This window comes from Ursus americanus, chromosome 30 (assembly GCF_024610735.1).
Source record: "Ursus americanus isolate L20-20 chromosome 30, mUrsAme1.1.p, whole genome shotgun sequence".
In the NCBI taxonomy this organism is placed as follows: Eukaryota; Metazoa; Chordata; class Mammalia; order Carnivora; family Ursidae; genus Ursus; species Ursus americanus.
In genome coordinates, this window is record NC_142156.1 from 6,951,799 (window position 1) to 6,970,001 (window position 18,203).

General features: G+C 48.4%; 1 protein-coding gene across 13 annotated transcripts in view; it reads left to right on the plus strand.

The window, feature by feature from the left end:
• The window catches only part of DEPDC5 (DEP domain containing 5, GATOR1 subcomplex subunit), a 120,482-nt gene extending 104,403 nt beyond the window's left edge, over nucleotides 1-16,079 (plus strand). For 11 of the 13 annotated variants that reach the window (XM_045791430.2, XM_045791431.2, XM_087857247.1 and 8 more), the window contains 5 exons: nucleotides 4,293-4,462; nucleotides 9,248-9,419; nucleotides 12,248-12,308; nucleotides 15,076-15,158; nucleotides 15,320-16,079. In XM_045791430.2, coding sequence (XP_045647386.1) covers nucleotides 4,293-4,462; nucleotides 9,248-9,419; nucleotides 12,248-12,308; nucleotides 15,076-15,158; nucleotides 15,320-15,612 — 779 coding nt within the window. In that variant the 3' untranslated portion in view covers nucleotides 15,613-16,079. Of the gene's footprint in view, nucleotides 1-328; nucleotides 478-4,292; nucleotides 4,463-9,247; nucleotides 9,458-12,247; nucleotides 12,309-15,075; nucleotides 15,159-15,319 lie in introns of those variants that run through there. The other 2 variants (XM_045791437.2, XR_006778444.2) reach the window with 2 other exon arrangements.
• The last annotated feature ends 2,124 nt before the right edge of the window (nucleotides 16,080-18,203 follow it).

An 18,203-nucleotide genomic window follows, 5' to 3' on the forward strand; every position in this document is an offset into this window, starting at 1 on the left:
GTTCCTGCAGCTCCAAGATAGGGGTGCACACCCACTTATTGAATGGTGGTGACCTCCGGTAGGAAATGGGACCTCTGCTCTCAAGGACTGGAGTGGTGGGTTGGGCTGTAAATGTCTTTAGGCTATGCATGCTCTAGGCCAGGTGTCATGAGATTTACCTCAATGGCAGGTTGGAGAGATCCTAAAAATCCTCTAGAAGGAAGGAAGGAAATGTAACGTAGACCGAACTCCAGGGAAATTGTACCTTCTACTTAGTTTGCCTGGAAATGCCCAGCGCATTGGAATTCCTACCTAGCTGTTAGAATGGAGATGTTAATAGTCATCACAGTTTCCAGATCCTCAGATTCACTTGGATCCAGATGTGGCTTTGAACCTCGCCTTATACCCTCACCCCAGCATGCCCAGCACTGTGTGTGAGAACTGAGGGGGGCATGGAGAAGACAAAACTGTGAAGAGAGTGGCTCCTCTTTCCCCCAGGTAGTCATGACTTACCCTCTTCCTTGTGTTGCATTTCTAACTCTGTCCCTCCTTGAAGTCTTTTGGAAACAAAGAGGCCACCTACTCCTTACCCGCTAGTTACCAGTAGCACCCCCCACCACCACCACCCAGTGTGACAAAATACTTCCTGACATTGCCCAATGTCCCTGCTTACTCCTGAGTTAGAGTTACTGCTTCTGGAAAATGCTTAGGAACTGTCCCCTTTGCATCATCATCCTGGTTCTGGAGGCTATCTTGACAATTTCTGCGTGAACATCCTCATTTCCAAAGTCTTTTCCTTCAGCAGGCTGGTAGAAACCTCTCCTGTCAGCCATAGTCCTAAGCTCAAGGTGAGATTCAAATCATTTCAGTTTAGCTTTGGTTCCTAATTATTTCAGAAAAATTGCACTTAAAGAGGAGCAGCATATGGAAAAATAAGTCATCTGTCGAAAACTGAGGGAGAGTAAGGAAGAAGAGAGGATTTATGTCTTTAGCAGGTAGTTTATCAAGCAGGTGTCCTTCGCCTGGGGTTTGTACATGGGTGTTAGAGGGTCGGCATTGATTCTGAAACCGGACAAACTCTCACGTGTCTGCATATTTTCTTGAAGTTATCCTTTTATTAGCTTTCCAGTGTCTCCCGTGATTGTAGTAGAATTTCACTCCTCTGCTTCTTTTCCCATCACCCCTTGCACAGGAAGTGGGTTTCTTATCCTTTTAAACCCGACATGCTGGTATCACTGCTAATTCTATCCAGCAGCATCCCTCAGACCTCGGTGTTAGGATATGAGCTACTTCTTCCCAGCTTTTTTTTTTTTTCAGGTTAGAATGTAGACTTTTGCTGTGTCATTTACTTAAATGAGAAAGATGCGTTGTCTTTGAATTGGACTGTCCTCAGTGCTGGCTTTTTGCCTCAGAAAAAAAAATTAACATGATTTATAGGGGGAAGAAGGCCTGTATATCATTTATGACCTGCTCCCCTCTTCATTTTGATGTGTTCCTTTTTAAACATTTCTGATTCTCAACTGGAAATCTGTTTTTCTCAGCAGAAAGCTGTTTTAATATTCCTGACAGGTGCCACACAGTCCTGTCTGCCCTGGCGCATGGTGGCTCTCACTTCTCCACTCATGTCATCGTATGTGGCTGAGCTGTGAAGCTACAGGGGCATCTGAGACCCGGGGAGAAGCAGCACCGTGTCCCTTAAGCCCACTCACACACCTTTGACTTCTCAGCTTTTTCTTGATAACCCCACTGGACCTCAGGGTCAGAAGAGGCTGCCAAGCGCCTCAGTCCAAACCCTGACACGTGAACATTTTCCATTCCACTCCTAATAAGTGGGGAGCCAGCTGCTCCTTGAAAACTTCTCCCAACAGGGCACTCACTCCTGCGACTGCTCTTTCTGTCGGTGGGCAGCTCCGGTTGTGAATGTCGATCTCTCGTGCCCTACCTGAGCCTGCAGTCTCTTCTCCTCCAGTGGCTCTGGTGCCCGTCCCCAGGTCATTGTTAGCCCCCTCGCTATGACCCGGGTGAAGGACCCTCAGCCTGCTCCTCCCCTGGGTTTGCCCGTGTGTACTGGGACTCAGTGTATCTCACTGTCCTGTTCTTTTGCAACTAAGGAGTGATTCAGAGAACTCGCTGAAAGCTGCAGCTCAGCTGGGACTTATACCTTTGTCAGCATCGTTAGCTGCTGGCAGCATCCATACTGTCGATCTCACCCCTGAAGTAGTGAAAGCTAGTGATATCTTGAGCCTGTAAGCACTTGGCTGAACAGGACACTTCCCTGGGCTTCCTCAGACCAGTTTGTTCTGAACTGAACACGCCAGATGGGAGAGAAAAGATGTGCGAGGTCACCGCTGGTGTTTATCGAGTGCCCTTTCTTTTGTGACCCAGGCTTTTCTCCTGGGGAGGAGTACACTGTCCAAGACCAGAGAGCAAAGCTTTCTTCCTTCGATTGGGGCTGTTAAGTAAAAGGCTACTGTGGTTGGGCCATGAATCAGGAACACAAGGCAGAGACAGAAACTAGTTCTGATGAGACGTTTCGCGTTGGAGCCACCATGTTCTTTAGCCTGAAGTGTCACAGGCGGCTGAGCAGTGTCCATGGGAGTCACGGACAGGCCTCAGGTTGAGCATTGGTGAGCTTGTAGCTTAAATGGGGAGGAAGGAATAACAGGAGAGTTGCAAGTGGGGTGGCTATGGGAGAAGGCAAAAGGGGGAATCTGCGACCTCCTGCCAGCCATGTTTTCCCTGATCCTCACCCCTCCTCCAGGAAGCAGCCGGGTGGGCACCATCTCAGTTTGCAAACGAGGAACCAAAGCAGGAGAGCTGAAGCAATGTTCTCAGGGGCACCTGGCTCAACGTTTGCCATTTTGCATGTTCTGGTTCTGAGAGCATGATAAGCTATATACCCAGCAGCTGCGTATCAGTCCACCCGGGTGCCGTTCAGCGTCCTGACTGTAGCTCCACTGCTGCCCGTTAAAATCGCTGACTCAAGAGCCATTTTATCCTTGTCAGCGATAAAAGCCACTCAGGGCTTCTACCTGCAAAACCCAGAACTAAGCTGACGGCTTCAGATAAAGAGATACCTTTGGATTCCTGGGGGCAGGGGAGAATGAGGGGCTGGTAATAGTTTGTAGAGACCCTACGTAGGTCTGGCACTGCCCAGTCAGGCAGAGCAGAGCCCTGATCTTTCCGTTACTTCTGAGCCTCTTTCAGGCCTTTAGTCTGGTCAGGAACTTGATTGACCCGTCCTTAAACCATCCCTATCTGGGGTTGAGTAGGATTTCTGGGCAGGAGTTCCAGAGAGGATGAGCTAGTTTGGCACCAGCCTAAAATCTGAGCAACACACAGTTGATGGGACAGGGTGTTGAGCTTCATTACGAAGTTTCGTTTCTGGAGAAAAAATTGTAGATTTTTTTTTTTGTCTTCCTGGGTTGAAACCAGAAAAGCAAGACTTCCTCCTCGCTATGGTCTGGGCTGTCTGTCCCATGGTGTCCCTTTGTGGGTCACTGGAGGGGGAAGATCTGGGGTTCAGCCTGGCTGAGGTTCTGACTCTGATCTTGGGCAAGGCATTTCTCTCCTCCATGGGCTGCTGTTTCCTCATCTATAAATGAAGGAGTTGGATCCGATTAGGGGGAGGCAAACTGTGGCTTAACCAAGTCTGGATTACCATCTGTTTGTTTATTTGTTGTGTAATAAACTTTATTTTTAGGGCACGTTTAGGTTCAGTGCAAAATTGAGTGGAAAGCACACAGGGTTTTCATATCCCCCCTGCCTAAGCACACTCGCATCCTCCCCCACGGCCCGTGCCCTGCACCAGCCAGAGTGGGGCAATTGTTACCATCGTCGAACCTGCATTAACAAGTCTTCACCCTGGGTCCCCCGTTTACATTCGAGTTCACTCTTGGTGTTGTACATTTTGGGCTTTCACACATGTGTAATGGCGTGTATCCACCATGATAGTATACAGAGTAGTTTTACTGCCTAAAGATCCTTCAGGTTTTGTAAATAAAGTTTCACTGGAACACCGCCCGGCCTGTTCATTTACATGTCTCTGGCTGCTGGTGCACTGCGATGGCAGGGTTGAATGGCTGAAACAGAGACCACATAGCCTGTAAAACCCGACAGGTTACTGGGCCCGTTATGGGAAAAGTTGGCTGACCCCTGGACTAGATGATTTTCATGAAGCTTCTAGAATCTGTGATTTTCTAGTAGGTGATTCAGCAGTTTTATATCTGGATGCCTAGTTGTTTGTTCTTCCACCTCATCCCACTCCTTCTTTCCCCTCTCTCTCCTGGGGCCCCTCCAACGTGCTGACATAGCTGCCACTGTCCCAGAGCAGAGGACTGTGACCCTGGATGTGGACGTGAACAACCGCACAGACCGGCTGGAGTGGTGCAGCTGTTACTATCATGGCAACTTCTCCCTGAATGCGGCCTTTGAGATCAAGCTCCACTGGATGGCCGTGACCGCAGCAGTCCTTTTTGAGATGGTGAGAGCCTCCTCGTGTTGTAGTCAGGGCCTTGGCTCACCTTGCCGAGGGGCACAGTGGGTGCTTGGTAGAGATTCATGTCACTTTTGTTTTTTCTTAGTTCAGGCTCCAATAACCTTTCACCTGGACTGTTTGGAATAGCCTTGTAAACAAATTTAAACACAGTGAAAAATTCATACAGTTGACAAGGAGCTAGGTCAGGGTTTCTCAGCCTTGGCACTCTTGGGATGGATAACTCTCTGTTGTGGGGGGCTGTCCTGTGCATTGTAGGATGTTGGGCAACGTCTGTGACCTCTACCCTAAATGCCAGGAGCACGCCAGTTGTGACAACCAAAAATGTCTCCAGATATTGCTACATGTCCCCAGGGGGGAGGAATATTGCCCCCAATTGAGAATCCTTGGTCTAGAGTGAAAAGTCAGTCCCTCTCCCACCCTTACCCTGTTCCCAGGGACTTCCATCTAAAAGCAACCACCGGGAGGTGGGTGGGGGTTGGGCTAAATGGGTGATGGGTATTAAGGAAAGCACTTGTGTTGAGCACTGGGTGTTATATGTAAGTGATGAATCACTAAATTCTACTGAAACCAATATTACACTATATGTTAACTAACTAGAATTTAAATAAAAATTCTAAGAAAAAAATAACAAAAGTTACAGGCAACCCCTTGGGGCACCTGGCTGACTCAGTCAGTAGAGCATGTAACTCTTGATCTCAGAGTCGTGGGTTTGAGCCGCACATTGGGCGTAGAGATTGCTTAAAAAAAAAATAAAGTCTTAAAAAACATTTTTTTAATCAATAAATGAAAGCAACCACCCTACCACTTTGTTGAGTATACTTCCAGAGATAGTATGTGCATATACAAAGCTTTATTATCTTTTTTTTTTTTTTTTTTTTTTAACAGATATGGTAGCTTGGAATACTGTAGTTGACCCTTGAACAACAGAGGGGTTAGGGATGCCAAATCCAAGTATAGCTTTTGACTTCCCAAAAACTTAACTACTAATAGCCTACCGTTAACCTGAAGCCTTAAGGATAACATAAACAGTCGATTAACACATATTTTGTATATTCTCTGTATTATATACTGTATTCTTACAATAAAGTAAGCTAGAAAGAAGAAAATGTTATTAAGGAAATCATAAGGAAGAGACAGTGTATTTACAGTACTCTGTTCATTAAAAAACCCCACATGTAAGTGGACCCATGCATTTCAAACCTGTGTTGTTCCAAGGTCAACTATATTTGCAGTCTGTTTGGTCCTATTACCTACAGATCCTCAGTATCAGTATAAATAAGTCTGCCTTGTTGTTGTGTTTTTGTTTTTGTTCTGCTTCATTGTTTTTAAGGGCTACAGAATGTTCTGCTCTTTGTTTGTATCATTGGTTACTTAGCTTCCGAGATCAGACGAGATCGGGCGCGTTCAGGGTGGTGTGGCCGTAGACCATTGTTTACTTAACCAATCCCCCGTCGGTGAACATCACCGCCTTTAACTCTAGCTCTCAACAGGTGTGGGGGGAGTGTGTGATTTTGCCCCTGTGGGAGCATTTGGTAATATCTGGGAACATTTTTACTTGGCACCAGTGGTGGACGAGTGCCACTGCGTGTAGTGGGGAGACAGCAGGGGTGCCGCGCATCACCCTATAGCATGTCGCACAGGACAGCTGCTAGAGGAAGTACCCAGTACATGTCACGAGTACTAAAGCTGAGAAGCCGTCTTTTAGTTGGTCTTCTGCCTGTCTTTGGTCCTCCTGGTCGGCCTGGCCGGTCTGTCTAATCGGGTCACTCACTGCTCGCGCTGAGAAGCCAGCCCGGCCACCCGCATCCCCAGTCCCAATGTCTGTAGAACAAACGCTCCTTTAGCCGGGCTCTCAGTATCTTCCAGGGGCCCTCTTTAAGCATCTTTGCAGTCTGCCACTCCTTTTATACACTCTCCCCATCAACCCAGAAGAGTGTTTTTCTGTGGCTTTAATGGAGTCCTGCTCTCCTCCCACACTGGTGCAAGCATGTCATCGCTTTGCTGAGAGCAGCCAGAAGGTTCAGAAAGGCTTGACAGAAAGCTAGGAGATGACCAAAGAGAGTGAGCACAGCATCAGCTGTTAGTGTATTGTTTTTCTATCCAGGGCTCAGAGGCCTAGTTTTGTCCCACAAGGCATGATATCCCAGGGAAGAGATTTGTCTGTGTCTCTCTCTGCCCAGCCCCAGTCTTCCTCTGCATGGCATTAGCGCCTCTGTGGACCTCTACCCTGGAACACTGGAACATTCTCAAGGTCCAAATCAAATAAGATGCCCAGCGGGACACCTGGGTGGCTCAGTCGGTTATGCGTCTGACTCTTGATCTTGGCTCAGGTCTCAGTCTCATGGTTGTGGGTTCAAGCCCCGCATTGCAGTCCACGCCGGATGTGGAGCCTACTTAAAAAAAAAAAAAAAAAAAGACACTCAGCCACCTGTCCAGCTCAGCTTGCAGAGGACACTGGCTCTTCCCCAGCTAGTCAACACTGGGCTAACCACTCCCTCCAGGCAGAACTAACCCTCTGACCCAGTAGGCTAAGCCTTCTCCTTGGAAGCCCTACCAGATAATCCTATCTCAAACAACACGACCATAACATTCATGGACACACACATATAGTACCGTTTGGCAGGAGGAAGAGTATTTATCTCCCTGGGGGAATATAGCAACTGTCTTTTCAAAGTACACTTTGATACCAGTTCATGTAAAACCCACTGAAAGCTGCTAATCTCTTTATCATTACAGTTTTGACCCTTGAACAACATGGGTTTGAACTGCATGGATCCACTTATACATGGATTTTTAAAATATATATAAATAGAGTACTGTAAACGTATTTTATCTTCCTTATGGTTTTCTTGATAACGTTTTCCTTTCTCCAGCTTACTTTATTGTGGGCATATAGTATCTATGTTAACAAATATGTGTGAATCAGCTGTGTATCTTATTGGTAAGACTTCCAGTCAACAGTAGGCTATTAGTTAAGTTTTGGGGGAGTCAAAAGTTATACTCAGATTTTTTACTGCATAGGGTATTGGTGCCCCTAAACCTTGTGTTGTTCAAGGGTCAATGGTATTTTATTAAGTTTTTAGACGTCTCTAGTGTAGATTAATTATTATTTTAAGGTAATGTCCAAATTTGTTATAAATCACATTTTATTATGTGATTTTATAATATGTAGTATTTATAATATTGTAATATATATTTATAATATTAAAATAGGACATATTTTAAAATATTATGTAAAATAAAAAGAGCTTTAGAAGTTATTTTGGTCAGGGGCATGTGGCTGGCTCCGTCTGTAGAGCTCACAACTCTTGATCTCGAGGTTGTGGGTTTGGGCCCTGCTTTGGGTGTAGAGATTACTTAAAAATAAAATCTTTAAGAAAAGAAAGAATGGAAGGGAGGAAGGAAGGAAGGAAGGAAGGAAGGAAGGAAGGAAGGAAGGGAGGAAGGGAGGAAAATTATTTTGGTTAAACAGAGATCTTGGTTTTGTTGTTGGTGTATTGTTGTTATGAGTGTTTCTGGGAAAAAAAGCTAAGAGTGGTCCCCTTCAATTTTTAATGTAATTATATTTAAGTCAAGTTATAGCTCAAACTGTGTGTGTGTGTGTGTGTGTGTATTTTAATATTTATTTATTTGAGAGAGTGAGTGAGTGAGAGAAGGAAAGAGAGCATGAGCAGGGGTAGGGGTAGAGGGAGAAGCAGGCTCCCCACTGAGCAGGGAGCCCAACTCAGGACTCAATCCCAGGACTCCAGGATCATGACCTGAGCCGAAGGCAGATGCTTAACCGACTGAGCCACCCAGGTGCTGCCCCCAAGCTATATATATATATTTTTTTAAGATTTTATTTATTTATTTGACAGAGATAGAGACAACCAGCGAGAGAGGGAACACAAGCAGGGGAGTGGGAGAGGAAGAAGCAGGCTCATAGCGGAGGAGCCTGATGTGGGGCTCGATCCCATAACGCCGGGATCACGCCCTGAGCCAAAGGCAGACGCTTAACGACTGTGCCACCCAGGCGCCCCCCCAAGCTATATTTTTTTGGAATAACATTTAACACAAACTCATCTGTATGCCAGAGACACATGCATCTTTTTTTTTTTTAATATACATAGTTTTATGGTTCAAAAAGTATCTTAAGACATAGAAAATCGCCACTGTTTCCCAAGGAAATGTTACTGATGGGGAGGTTTGTCTTGCTGCCCCAGTTAACCTTCGTTCAGAGTCTTCGGACAGACAGCTTTTGGGAGTTTGCCGGAGAGTGGCTCTCATTCCGCCAGGTCAGGGCTTATCGCTTTTGGCCAGAGGCCACCATAGTCATCTTGCGCCCTGCATCATGTCCCTTCCAGCCAGCCTGAGTGGATTGTTTTCCTATTTGATACTTTGGGCTTAGTAAATTTTTGATAAAGGACAAATTTAGAAGGACTTAACTTATCTCCTGTGACCTTCCTCCAACATCCTATAGAATGAGAAGGCCATTTAGGAGGCAAGAAATAGCTCTCTCCAGTCGCTTCCTTCCAGAAGAAACACTGAAGTTGCAGAAGCTCGGGCTGTGAGGAGGAGCCATGTGCTTAACTCACAGTTTTTCAAGTATTTGTCAGAGGAGGTAAAACTGTGCTATTTCCTGCCCAGAACCTGTGTGGAGCCAGTGACCATGAATAAATGAACGTGCCGATCAATATGTCAGCCGCCACGGCGGCGGCTTCACTCCTTGGGAAGTATTTTCTCTTGTCCGAATTCAGTTGGAGATGACACTGTTTCTGTGCTTCCCTCCAGGTCCAGGGTTGGCATCGCAAAGCCACTTCCTGCGGCTTTTTGTTGGTCCCCGTTCTGGAGGGTCCCTTTGCGCTGCCCAGTTACCTGTATGGCGATCCGCTTCGAGCCCAGCTCTTCATCCCACTCAACACCAGCTGCCTGCTCAAGGAGGGCAGTGAGCACCTGTTTGATAGTAAGAGACACTCCCCTCTGGACGTTCTGTCTCCGCGAGTAAGACCCCTCTCCCCCAAGGCCACCTCTCTAGGTATCGAATATCGAATCCATGCAGGCTAGTGCACAGAGGCAGGCTTTTGGACAAGGGGTCGGAAGGATCTGGGTTTCATACTGGTTCTTCACTTAGTGGCCAGGTAACCCTGGACAAGTCACTTAATGTCTTAAGTTCCTTATTCCTCAAATGAGAGCTGCCTTGCCAACTCAGGAAGACCCTCGTGAGGCCTGGAGCAGATGGTGGGTGGGAGAGGGTGTGATACACTGTAAATCACGAGCAGCACTGGTATTCTCCCCACATGCTCCTTTCCGTGCTCCAGCCTAACTGGCTTTGGGCTCTGGGAATTTGAACCTTATGGGAGGCTTGAATCTGCTGTTTCATGAAAACAGGCTAAAGAAAGGGTGGCATTGAATGCAAAACAGGATACAGCGTCCTATTGTGCAAAGCTGTAGTGTGTCAGCACATGGAACACGCATGTGACTCGAGTCCTGCATCTCAAGGAAGACAGAGCAGGAGGGGGCTTGGTGGAGGACAGCAGGACTCTGATGATTGCCCTTTCCCTGGGACGGGGTTGTTGGGGTTGTGGTCCGACAGGAGCAGAGAGCGGGCGGGGCTGCCCTGCTGCTGCACCCTGGCCCAGGAGATCTCTGAGGGCAGGTGTAGGACAGATCGACGGCAAGTCTTCTTACTTCACGCAGCACAGAGCTTTTTATCACCGATTAATTGCCCATTTCGATGAACACATAAACAGCTCCTACAGAGCTCTCGGTGAGCTCACAAATGACCTTTTTAAAAGCAAAAAGTTAGAATTGCTGCCGATACGTCAGTAGCCCTTTCGTTTCTCAGATACAGAAATTATAAATGTGAAAGGAAGAACTTTTGGTGTGAGGGAATGGTTTCTTCCCGTGCCCATGTAAGTCTGTGTCGTGGTAGGTAGAAGACAAGAGGCCCAGGGGGTGAGAGGTCTCGCTAGGTCAGGGAGGCCACATTAAATATTGCCGCACTTTTCCTGTGACAGGCTGCCCTGGTGGTGCAAAGAGCTTGTGTTCCAAAGGTCCACCTGTATGCTCTTTGTTCGCATCTCAGAAGACATTTTTATATAGTCAGTGTTTACAGTGATTTTTGGGGTTCGAGGCGGGTCCCACAGAGCCACTGGAGGCCATAGGTCCCGTGATCCGTAGAGTTGACAAAGTGCTGTTCACACACACACACACACACACACACACACACACACACACACCCCTTCCCGTTTAACCTCCCGGTGGCTGACAGAGGACCACTGCAGCCCTGAAATGCCACATGATTATATTCGTATCTGATGATTTCAAGTCAGGCAACTGCCTCATGCTGCTGTTTTTAATATGCTCAGGAGACACTTCCCCCACACCAGCCAGACTCTTCTGGGGTTTTCCACCTTCACTGTCACAGCACAGGATTGCTGGCAAGGCTGGCATTGGAGGACATTTTTGTATGAGCTGCTGATTTTCCCTGCCTGTTGTAACCCAGGCTTCAAGACCAGCATCCTCTGTTGGTTGCCATGGTTACAGCTGAAGAAAGGAGTCCTAGTTTAAAGGAATACGGGTTTGAATCTAAAAATCAATTTTCTTCTGCGCTGCTTTTCTTCCTGTTATCTCTCCTTCCAATAACAGTGGATTCAAAAGCTTAAAAATCTGACAAGGAATTTGCTGTGTGTGTGTTTTTACCTATTAAAGCCAAAGTCTTTTTTCTTGTTTGCTCTCCAGTTGCCTAGAGCCCTCAAATGTATTCTAGATAGAAAATTCCAAATGTAGAGAGAGTAGAGAGAGAGCCCCTGTTCTTCAGGCTGTCTTGTGCATTTGCTCCTTCAGCCCTCAGCTTCTCAATCCCAAGAGCAGCGCTGGCCCGTTGCCTGTTGCCGTGCGACAGCCTGCCTCAGCCCTCCACCTCCTCATCAGCTCTTGGTCCTCACACCAGTTCTGCAGAAGGAGCGAGGCTGGAGCCATGATGTGGGCGATGGAGGAAGGCACTCGTCTGCTCCCCTGCCCTCCCCAGCCCATCACTTTTCCAAACATAATTTTTATTTATTTTATTTATTTTTTCATTAGAGAAATGCAAATGTTTTCTTTTCTTTTTTTTTATTTATTTTTTTACTGTTTTTTTATTATGTTAGTCACCATACAGTACATCCCTGGTTTCTGATGTAAAGTTCGATGATTCATTAGTTGCATATAACACGCAGTGCACCATGCAATGTGTGCCCTCCTTACTACCCAACACCAGCCTATCCCATTCCCCCACACCCCTCCCCTCTGAAGCCCTCAGTTTGTTTCTCAGAGTCCATAGTCTCTTTACTTCAGTTTCCCTACCCCTAAAATGGAGCTTGTACTATTGTCTTTCCTTGTAGGGAAATGGAAGATGGGTAATAATTTTTTTTCTCCTTAGAAGCCGATAACATGCATTTAAAGCTTATCTTTTGTTTGCATTTTAATACATGTTCCTTTCCACTTTTGGCATAGGAAGTTATTAGAATGAGTCTTACCTCAAGTTCTGGTAGCTCACACCGGTTGCTGAGGACTCCTATTCAGTGCCTTTCTAGACCCTGAGAGAGCTTCAGGGAAGGGGTGGGTGAGAATGCACCTTTGTTCCTTGGGATGGAGGCTGGTCTCTCAAAAGCAGGTAATGTGAAAAGGCAGCGCTTAAGCTCAAGGGGGGAGGAATGGCCACCAGAAGTGAAGGGTACAGAAAGCCAGACCCAGGGAGAATTACAAACCTTGGGATCACACCCTGGCATTTGTTCTTTTTTCTCCTTTCAGGTTTCGAACCAGAAACGTACTGGGATCGAATGCACCTTTTCCAGGAAGCCATTGCACACAGGTTTGTCCCTTAGCCAGAGGGCATGATAGGAGGGTGTCGGTGACTGTGGTGAGTAGCAGTTACCAAACCCAAACCCACTCTGTTTCATTTCTGGGGAAATGGATCTAGTTCACCCAAGACCAACCACTGCCCATACCCTACAGGACCTTTTGCCTTGGTTTCAGAGATAAGCATTACCCCTCCAGTTCCTGGAGCTGTTGTTTTTCAGACCACATTACCTTCTTCCAGTTGAAGGGAAAGCATAGAGCTCCCTCCTTAGCCTCCAACAAGACCTTGAGCCAAGCTGTCCAGGAGATGACATGAGAGGAAAAACTGTAAAACGCTTCAAGAGCCCCTTGACAGTGCTGAGAAGATAATGGGGGTTAAAAAGCAATAGATAAGTCCGTAGGTATTTACTAGCACTAGGATATATGCCTCAGGGAGGGGCTTCCTTGGGCTTAGCTGCTTACCCCTCAGGCCAGTGCAGCTTTGTCTGTAGAACGCACCACGCAGTGTTCATCTGCTGCTTCGTGTTAACCCTGGCAGAAGCAAGTCCTCTGTTCCCACTTCCGTAACCCTCTCGCTGCACCGTCTTCAGTGTCCTGCCATCTCCTTATTCAAGTGTATTCGGCTGTTACCACCCCACCTTGCACCCGCTCCCGCCCCCAGCCCACCACAGCCAGACTTCTTTCTTCCAGCAAGAGAGGGTGCCGACTGGGGGCAGAAGGTGGGGAGCACAGTGGATCCGTGGCAAAGGGTGTCGATCTGGGAAGCAGACAGGCCTAGCTCACCTCCGCCTCCACCAGCATGTGGCTGAGGAACTGTGAGCACGTTCTGGAACTGCTTCACCTTCATTTTCTCACCACTCACTGGGTTGTTGGGAGAGTTCTTTGGAGTTTCGGCACCTAGGAAGCTCTCGGTAGACAGTGGGTATCATTAGGAAGACCCCAACCAACGGATGAGTTTATAAGCAGGTCTGACGCTTCCCTTGGGTATCATTGGGTGGTGATTGGATTTTGCTGGCTAGATGTCACTCGGGATGTAGCCTTTCGAGTTTTTCATGTTTTCTGTCCCATCCCTACGAATCACTGCGTGGACTCTGCTGAGTGTCCGGCCCCTAAACCTGTGCTCCCTCCCCCACCCAGACCCACCATCTTCATCATATCTCCCCCCACATTCTCAAAACCCCCACCCCTTCCCACCTGTCAGTCTTGCTCCACCACCAATTCCTAGGTCCTTGCTCTCTGAAGCCCTCCTTCGCTTTTTCCCAATACACTCTGTCTATCTGTTACACTAATCTAGGGGCCCCTGGAGGGCAAGGGGATGCATTTTTCTCTTTTGTTTCCCTTTACAGCAACTAGCAAGTGCCTTTCCCAGAGTAGCTTTTGCACAGAATGGAACTCTAGGTTGCATTGTGGCTCTGAAATGAAACATTAGCCCACCCATAAGTTTCATCTCTGAAAGAGTTAGAAACCAGTCCAATAAATAAAATCTTAAAAAAAAGAAGAAGGAGAAGAAAAACTGCTCCAGCTTTCCCGGACCCCGCTGCTGTGGCTCCCCGGCTCCTCCTTCATATTTGTCTTGGTGGGATGGGTGCCCCCCGCCCCCACCCTCACTGTAGTCCTGGCTCCAGTGCTCCCCAAGTGGACAGTGAAGGGGCCAAGCACCATGTGGTTAAATTGCTGTTTTAAAATTAAAGGTCTTTCCTGGTGACCTAAGGAAGAAATGAGGCACGATTCTGGTCAGGCTGATCGCGTGCTGAGTAAATAAGCAGACTTGGTTGAAAAGTAGAGGGAGAGAATGGCAAAATCCAGAGCTATCCCTACACATGATGGAATCAGCCTCTAGATGATGGGGCTTGCTGTGCACGTTAGCTGATCCATTTAACTTGCATATTTGACTTCATGTGTGCTGTGATAAATAATGATTGACGGCCGGTGTAAAGCTGGTAGCTTACAAAGAGGACGCAGCGAAAGGAGACAGGTGTTTTACCTCCTTTAGTTCTGCCTGCCTCACTGCCTTGATGACAGAAACCTCTCAGACTCGGGGCGGAAGCCACATCTGTTAACACGTCCTTTTCAGCACTTAGCAGGTAGAGCTGTAATAAATGTGTATGATGGAAATAGAAAAACCCGGAATAGAACAAACCATAGATGAGAAGCAGAATCGAATAAGTCATAGATGAAAAGTGGCTTCTCCTGCCCATTTCTAGAACACAGCGATGCAGAGACCCCCAGACTCAGTTCCTCATTTTTAAGAAGAGAATTTCAATTAAGATCATTCGTTGTATTTCAGTTCAGAGCCTTTTTTGAGAACCTACTATGTGCTTAGCTGGGAAAACTAAGGGAAAGGTGTGGCTAAGGTGAATTAAGATAAGGACCTTCCCCCCTCTCCTTATGTGGGTGGGCACCCAGCACATTGTTGGACCAGATGCGGATTCCAGGGAGAGGCAAAGAAGAGGTGTGGGGTGGGACAACGTGACAGCGCCCAGAGGAGGGTCTGACAGGACAGCTGGGGGGCATGCAGGGCAAGGGGTGGCAGGCAGAGACAGGGCTGGATGTGGAGTGCAGCTGGTGAGAGGACTCTCAGCCACCTGGAGATGACAGGAGGCCTAGAGGGAGGAGGTCTGGTGAGGGTAAAAACGAGCAGCCTGAATGTTCCATCTTGAAAGAGATCTTTCCAGGTCCCTGTATCTCAGGCTGTCAGAAAGTCCTCTTAGCCACATTTGCTCCCCCTGTCCCTTTAGCTAAGGAGGCCCTAATCTGTGTGTCTTCCTGTCCTCCCTTAGGTTTGGGTTTGTGCAAGATAAATATTCCGCCTCTGCTTTTAATTTCCCTGCTGAGAACAAGCCTCAGTACATCCACGTTACAGGTGAGACACTCCAGGCAAAACATGGGGCAGGTGGGTCCCTGTGACGGGAGCCTGTACACGGGGGCTCCTCCCTTTGACCGACCCTATGTCTGCAAAGCCACCCCAGCTGCCCTGGGGGCCCTCCTGGTGGCGGTGACATGGGGCCTCCCCTTGCTCCTCAGGAACAGTGTTCCTGCAGCTGCCCTACTCCAGGCGCAAGTTCTCAGGGCAGCAGCGGCGGCGGCGGAACTCCACCAGCTCCACCAACCAGAACATGTTCTGTGAGGAGCGCGTTGGCTACAACTGGGCCTACAACACCATGCTGACCAAGACATGGCGCTCTAGTGCCACGGGGGATGAGAAGTTTGCTGATCGGCTGCTCAGGGATTTCACGGACTTCTGCATCAACCGCGACAACCGGCTGGTCACGTTCTGGACGAGCTGCCTGGAGAAGATGCATGCCAGCGCCCCGTGAGGCCAGGCCGCACCTCGGTTTGAAGCACAGGGAGGATTCCACTCTTGCTGTGTCTAGTAGGGGCAGTCAGGCTCTGGGTGGCGGGCGGCAGTGCCCCCGTCGGTGAGTGGGGGCCACTGCTACTGCTTCTCCCCCCCCCCCAAGATGTTCTTCCCCTCGAGGAGAAAGACTTGGGAAGAAACGAGCTCTGAGAGCAGGTGGGAGGCCCAGATGGTCCGTGGGAGGACCTCAGTACTGGTGAGGGGGGCGAGCAGCCCCCATGAATGTCCTTGGAGAGGGGGTGGCTCCCGCGAGCATCCTTTCCCTCCACCAGCCGTGGGCTTTTTGGAGCCGCCTGCCGCTTCCCGCCGGAAAGTGTGCACAGGATGTAAGATAATTTTGTGAAATAGTGTACCATAGGCTCACACCAACTGTATATACCTGTACATATCTGAGGCAGGAATAAAGTGCCACATGCAGCATCTCCAGCCCTCGCCTGGTTCCTGGCAGCAGTGATCCCATCCTCGGCTGGGCAGTCGGGCCCCATCACCAGGGACATAGTGGCAAATGAGGCAGCCACAGAAGGTGAGGAGGACTGTAGAATTCACTGTCTTGGAGAGTCTGGTTGTGGGTTTACTGAAAGATGTCTTTTTACAGGCCCTTGAGCAAGAGCAAAATAGTTTCTTTCAGGCCTAGTGAGCAGAACACATAGTACCATGTGCAACTGCAGGCTCGTGCTGTCGCAGTGAATCTTGCTAAGTGTGTGAGCCCAGGTGTGGCACGTGGGTGCCCTGGCATTCTTAAAAAAAAAAAAAAAAAAAAGGAAAGTCTCCATTGACTCCAGGGTTTAGAACCCACTTCTTAAAGGGATAGGATTCAGCATGGTGCCTTAACCTCAGCACCCTGCCCTGACCTGCTGGTGGCAGGGATAAGGGGCTGCAGGACAGAGGGGACCTGACAGGTACTGTCCCTTCCTCCCCCTCCATCTCTCCACACAAGCCCTGTTGATTTTGCTCCTCAGTAGCTTGTGAATCCACCCACTACTTCCCAGGCCCTCTGCTGCGACACCCAGCCCAGCGCAGCCCTCCTTCATCTTCCTCTTCCTCTTCCTCTTGTATGGCTAGGAGAGCCCCTAACCTGTCTCTGCTTTCCCTCCAGGCCATCCTCCACTTGGCACTTACAGTCTTATTTAAAAACCACTTTGAGTGTGCCTGCCACTTACTTAGACGTCTCTGGGGAGTTGAACTTCAAACATCTTAGACGTGGCCATGTGCAATCTGGTCCTGGGCTGTTCCTCCAACCACCTGGAACATCACTAACTCTTTAGCGGCTCAGGTCTTTGCACATGCTGTTCCATCTGCTTAGAACATTCCTCCTCTGCAGGCCCACTCTGCCTTGCTAACTCCTGGCCATCGTTCATCTGCTCTTCACTCACGTGTTACTTCTCCAGAGAAGCATAGAGGGCTACCTGTCAGGTCTTCCCACAGCACCTTGTACTTCCCGGCAACACTCGGCACATTTCCACGCTAGCATGATGGAAACTTGCCTATTTTGTTCGTCTCTTTGTTCCTAAATGTGTGTCATAATAGCAGATGCTGGAGAAATGGTGTTGGCTGAATAGGTGGAGTGAATGAACTCTGGACTCATGGGCCAGGCACTGGGTGTTGCATCTGAATCTCCCCGCACTGGGTTCTTAAGTTACTTAATAGAGCCTGTTTCCTCATCTGTAAATTGGAGCTATTTATGGCCGCATGTAGAGATTTTGAGAGAATAGATCTGTTAATATGTGAAAGCATGCGGGTTGATTCCTGGTCAGGAACAGGTTCCTGACAAAAATCCCGTTTTCTGTTGTCACCTACCCTTCCCTCAGACAAACCTTTACTCTTTGTTAAGTGCCAACATCCTTCATTTATAAAATGGGAAACTGTCTGTTAGGGTGGTGGGAGGACCAGAAGACAAAATTACATGAAAGCAGTTACCTCCCAGCAGATAGTAAAAGAATGTCGGCCATTCTGACATTCCCGGATGTAAAGTCCTCTTTGCCACATTTCTGAGCCAGCTTCCTGCATGATGTTGCTGGATGCAGCAGCCACTGGCCTGTCTGGATCAGATCATGTGGCACAGTCATGTGTGGTCCTCAGCATCCTCAGTATCCTACTTTCTGCCCTCCTCTCTTCCAAAGATGAACCAGGAAAGGAAGGCTCAGAGAGTGACTTGGTGGAAGAAGACAGCCGACAAGCTAGAATGCTAGCCACTCACCCTTCAGAGCTGGGCCTGAAACACCTATGCCCTTGAACCCTAGTTCCCCTGTATTCTTCCTCTCTGACCAGTACCTCCTTTCACCCACTTGTCCAAGCAAGAATCTGGGAGTAGAACTCAATGCTCTTTCAACTCCACCATCACTAGTCCTCCCACCTGTCCCTCAGGCCCACTCACTTCCCTCCATGCCTGCTGCCCAGGTGCAGAGAGAGCCCAGCCTGAGCAAGCGTGTGGTTAGACAGGAGGGATGTGTGTGTGCAGATCAGAGGCCCCACACCAGGTGTATAAATGTGACTAACCATTCCTTGGTGGAGAGAAAAAGGCAGGAAGCTTGGGGCCAAGAGGACCTGGGT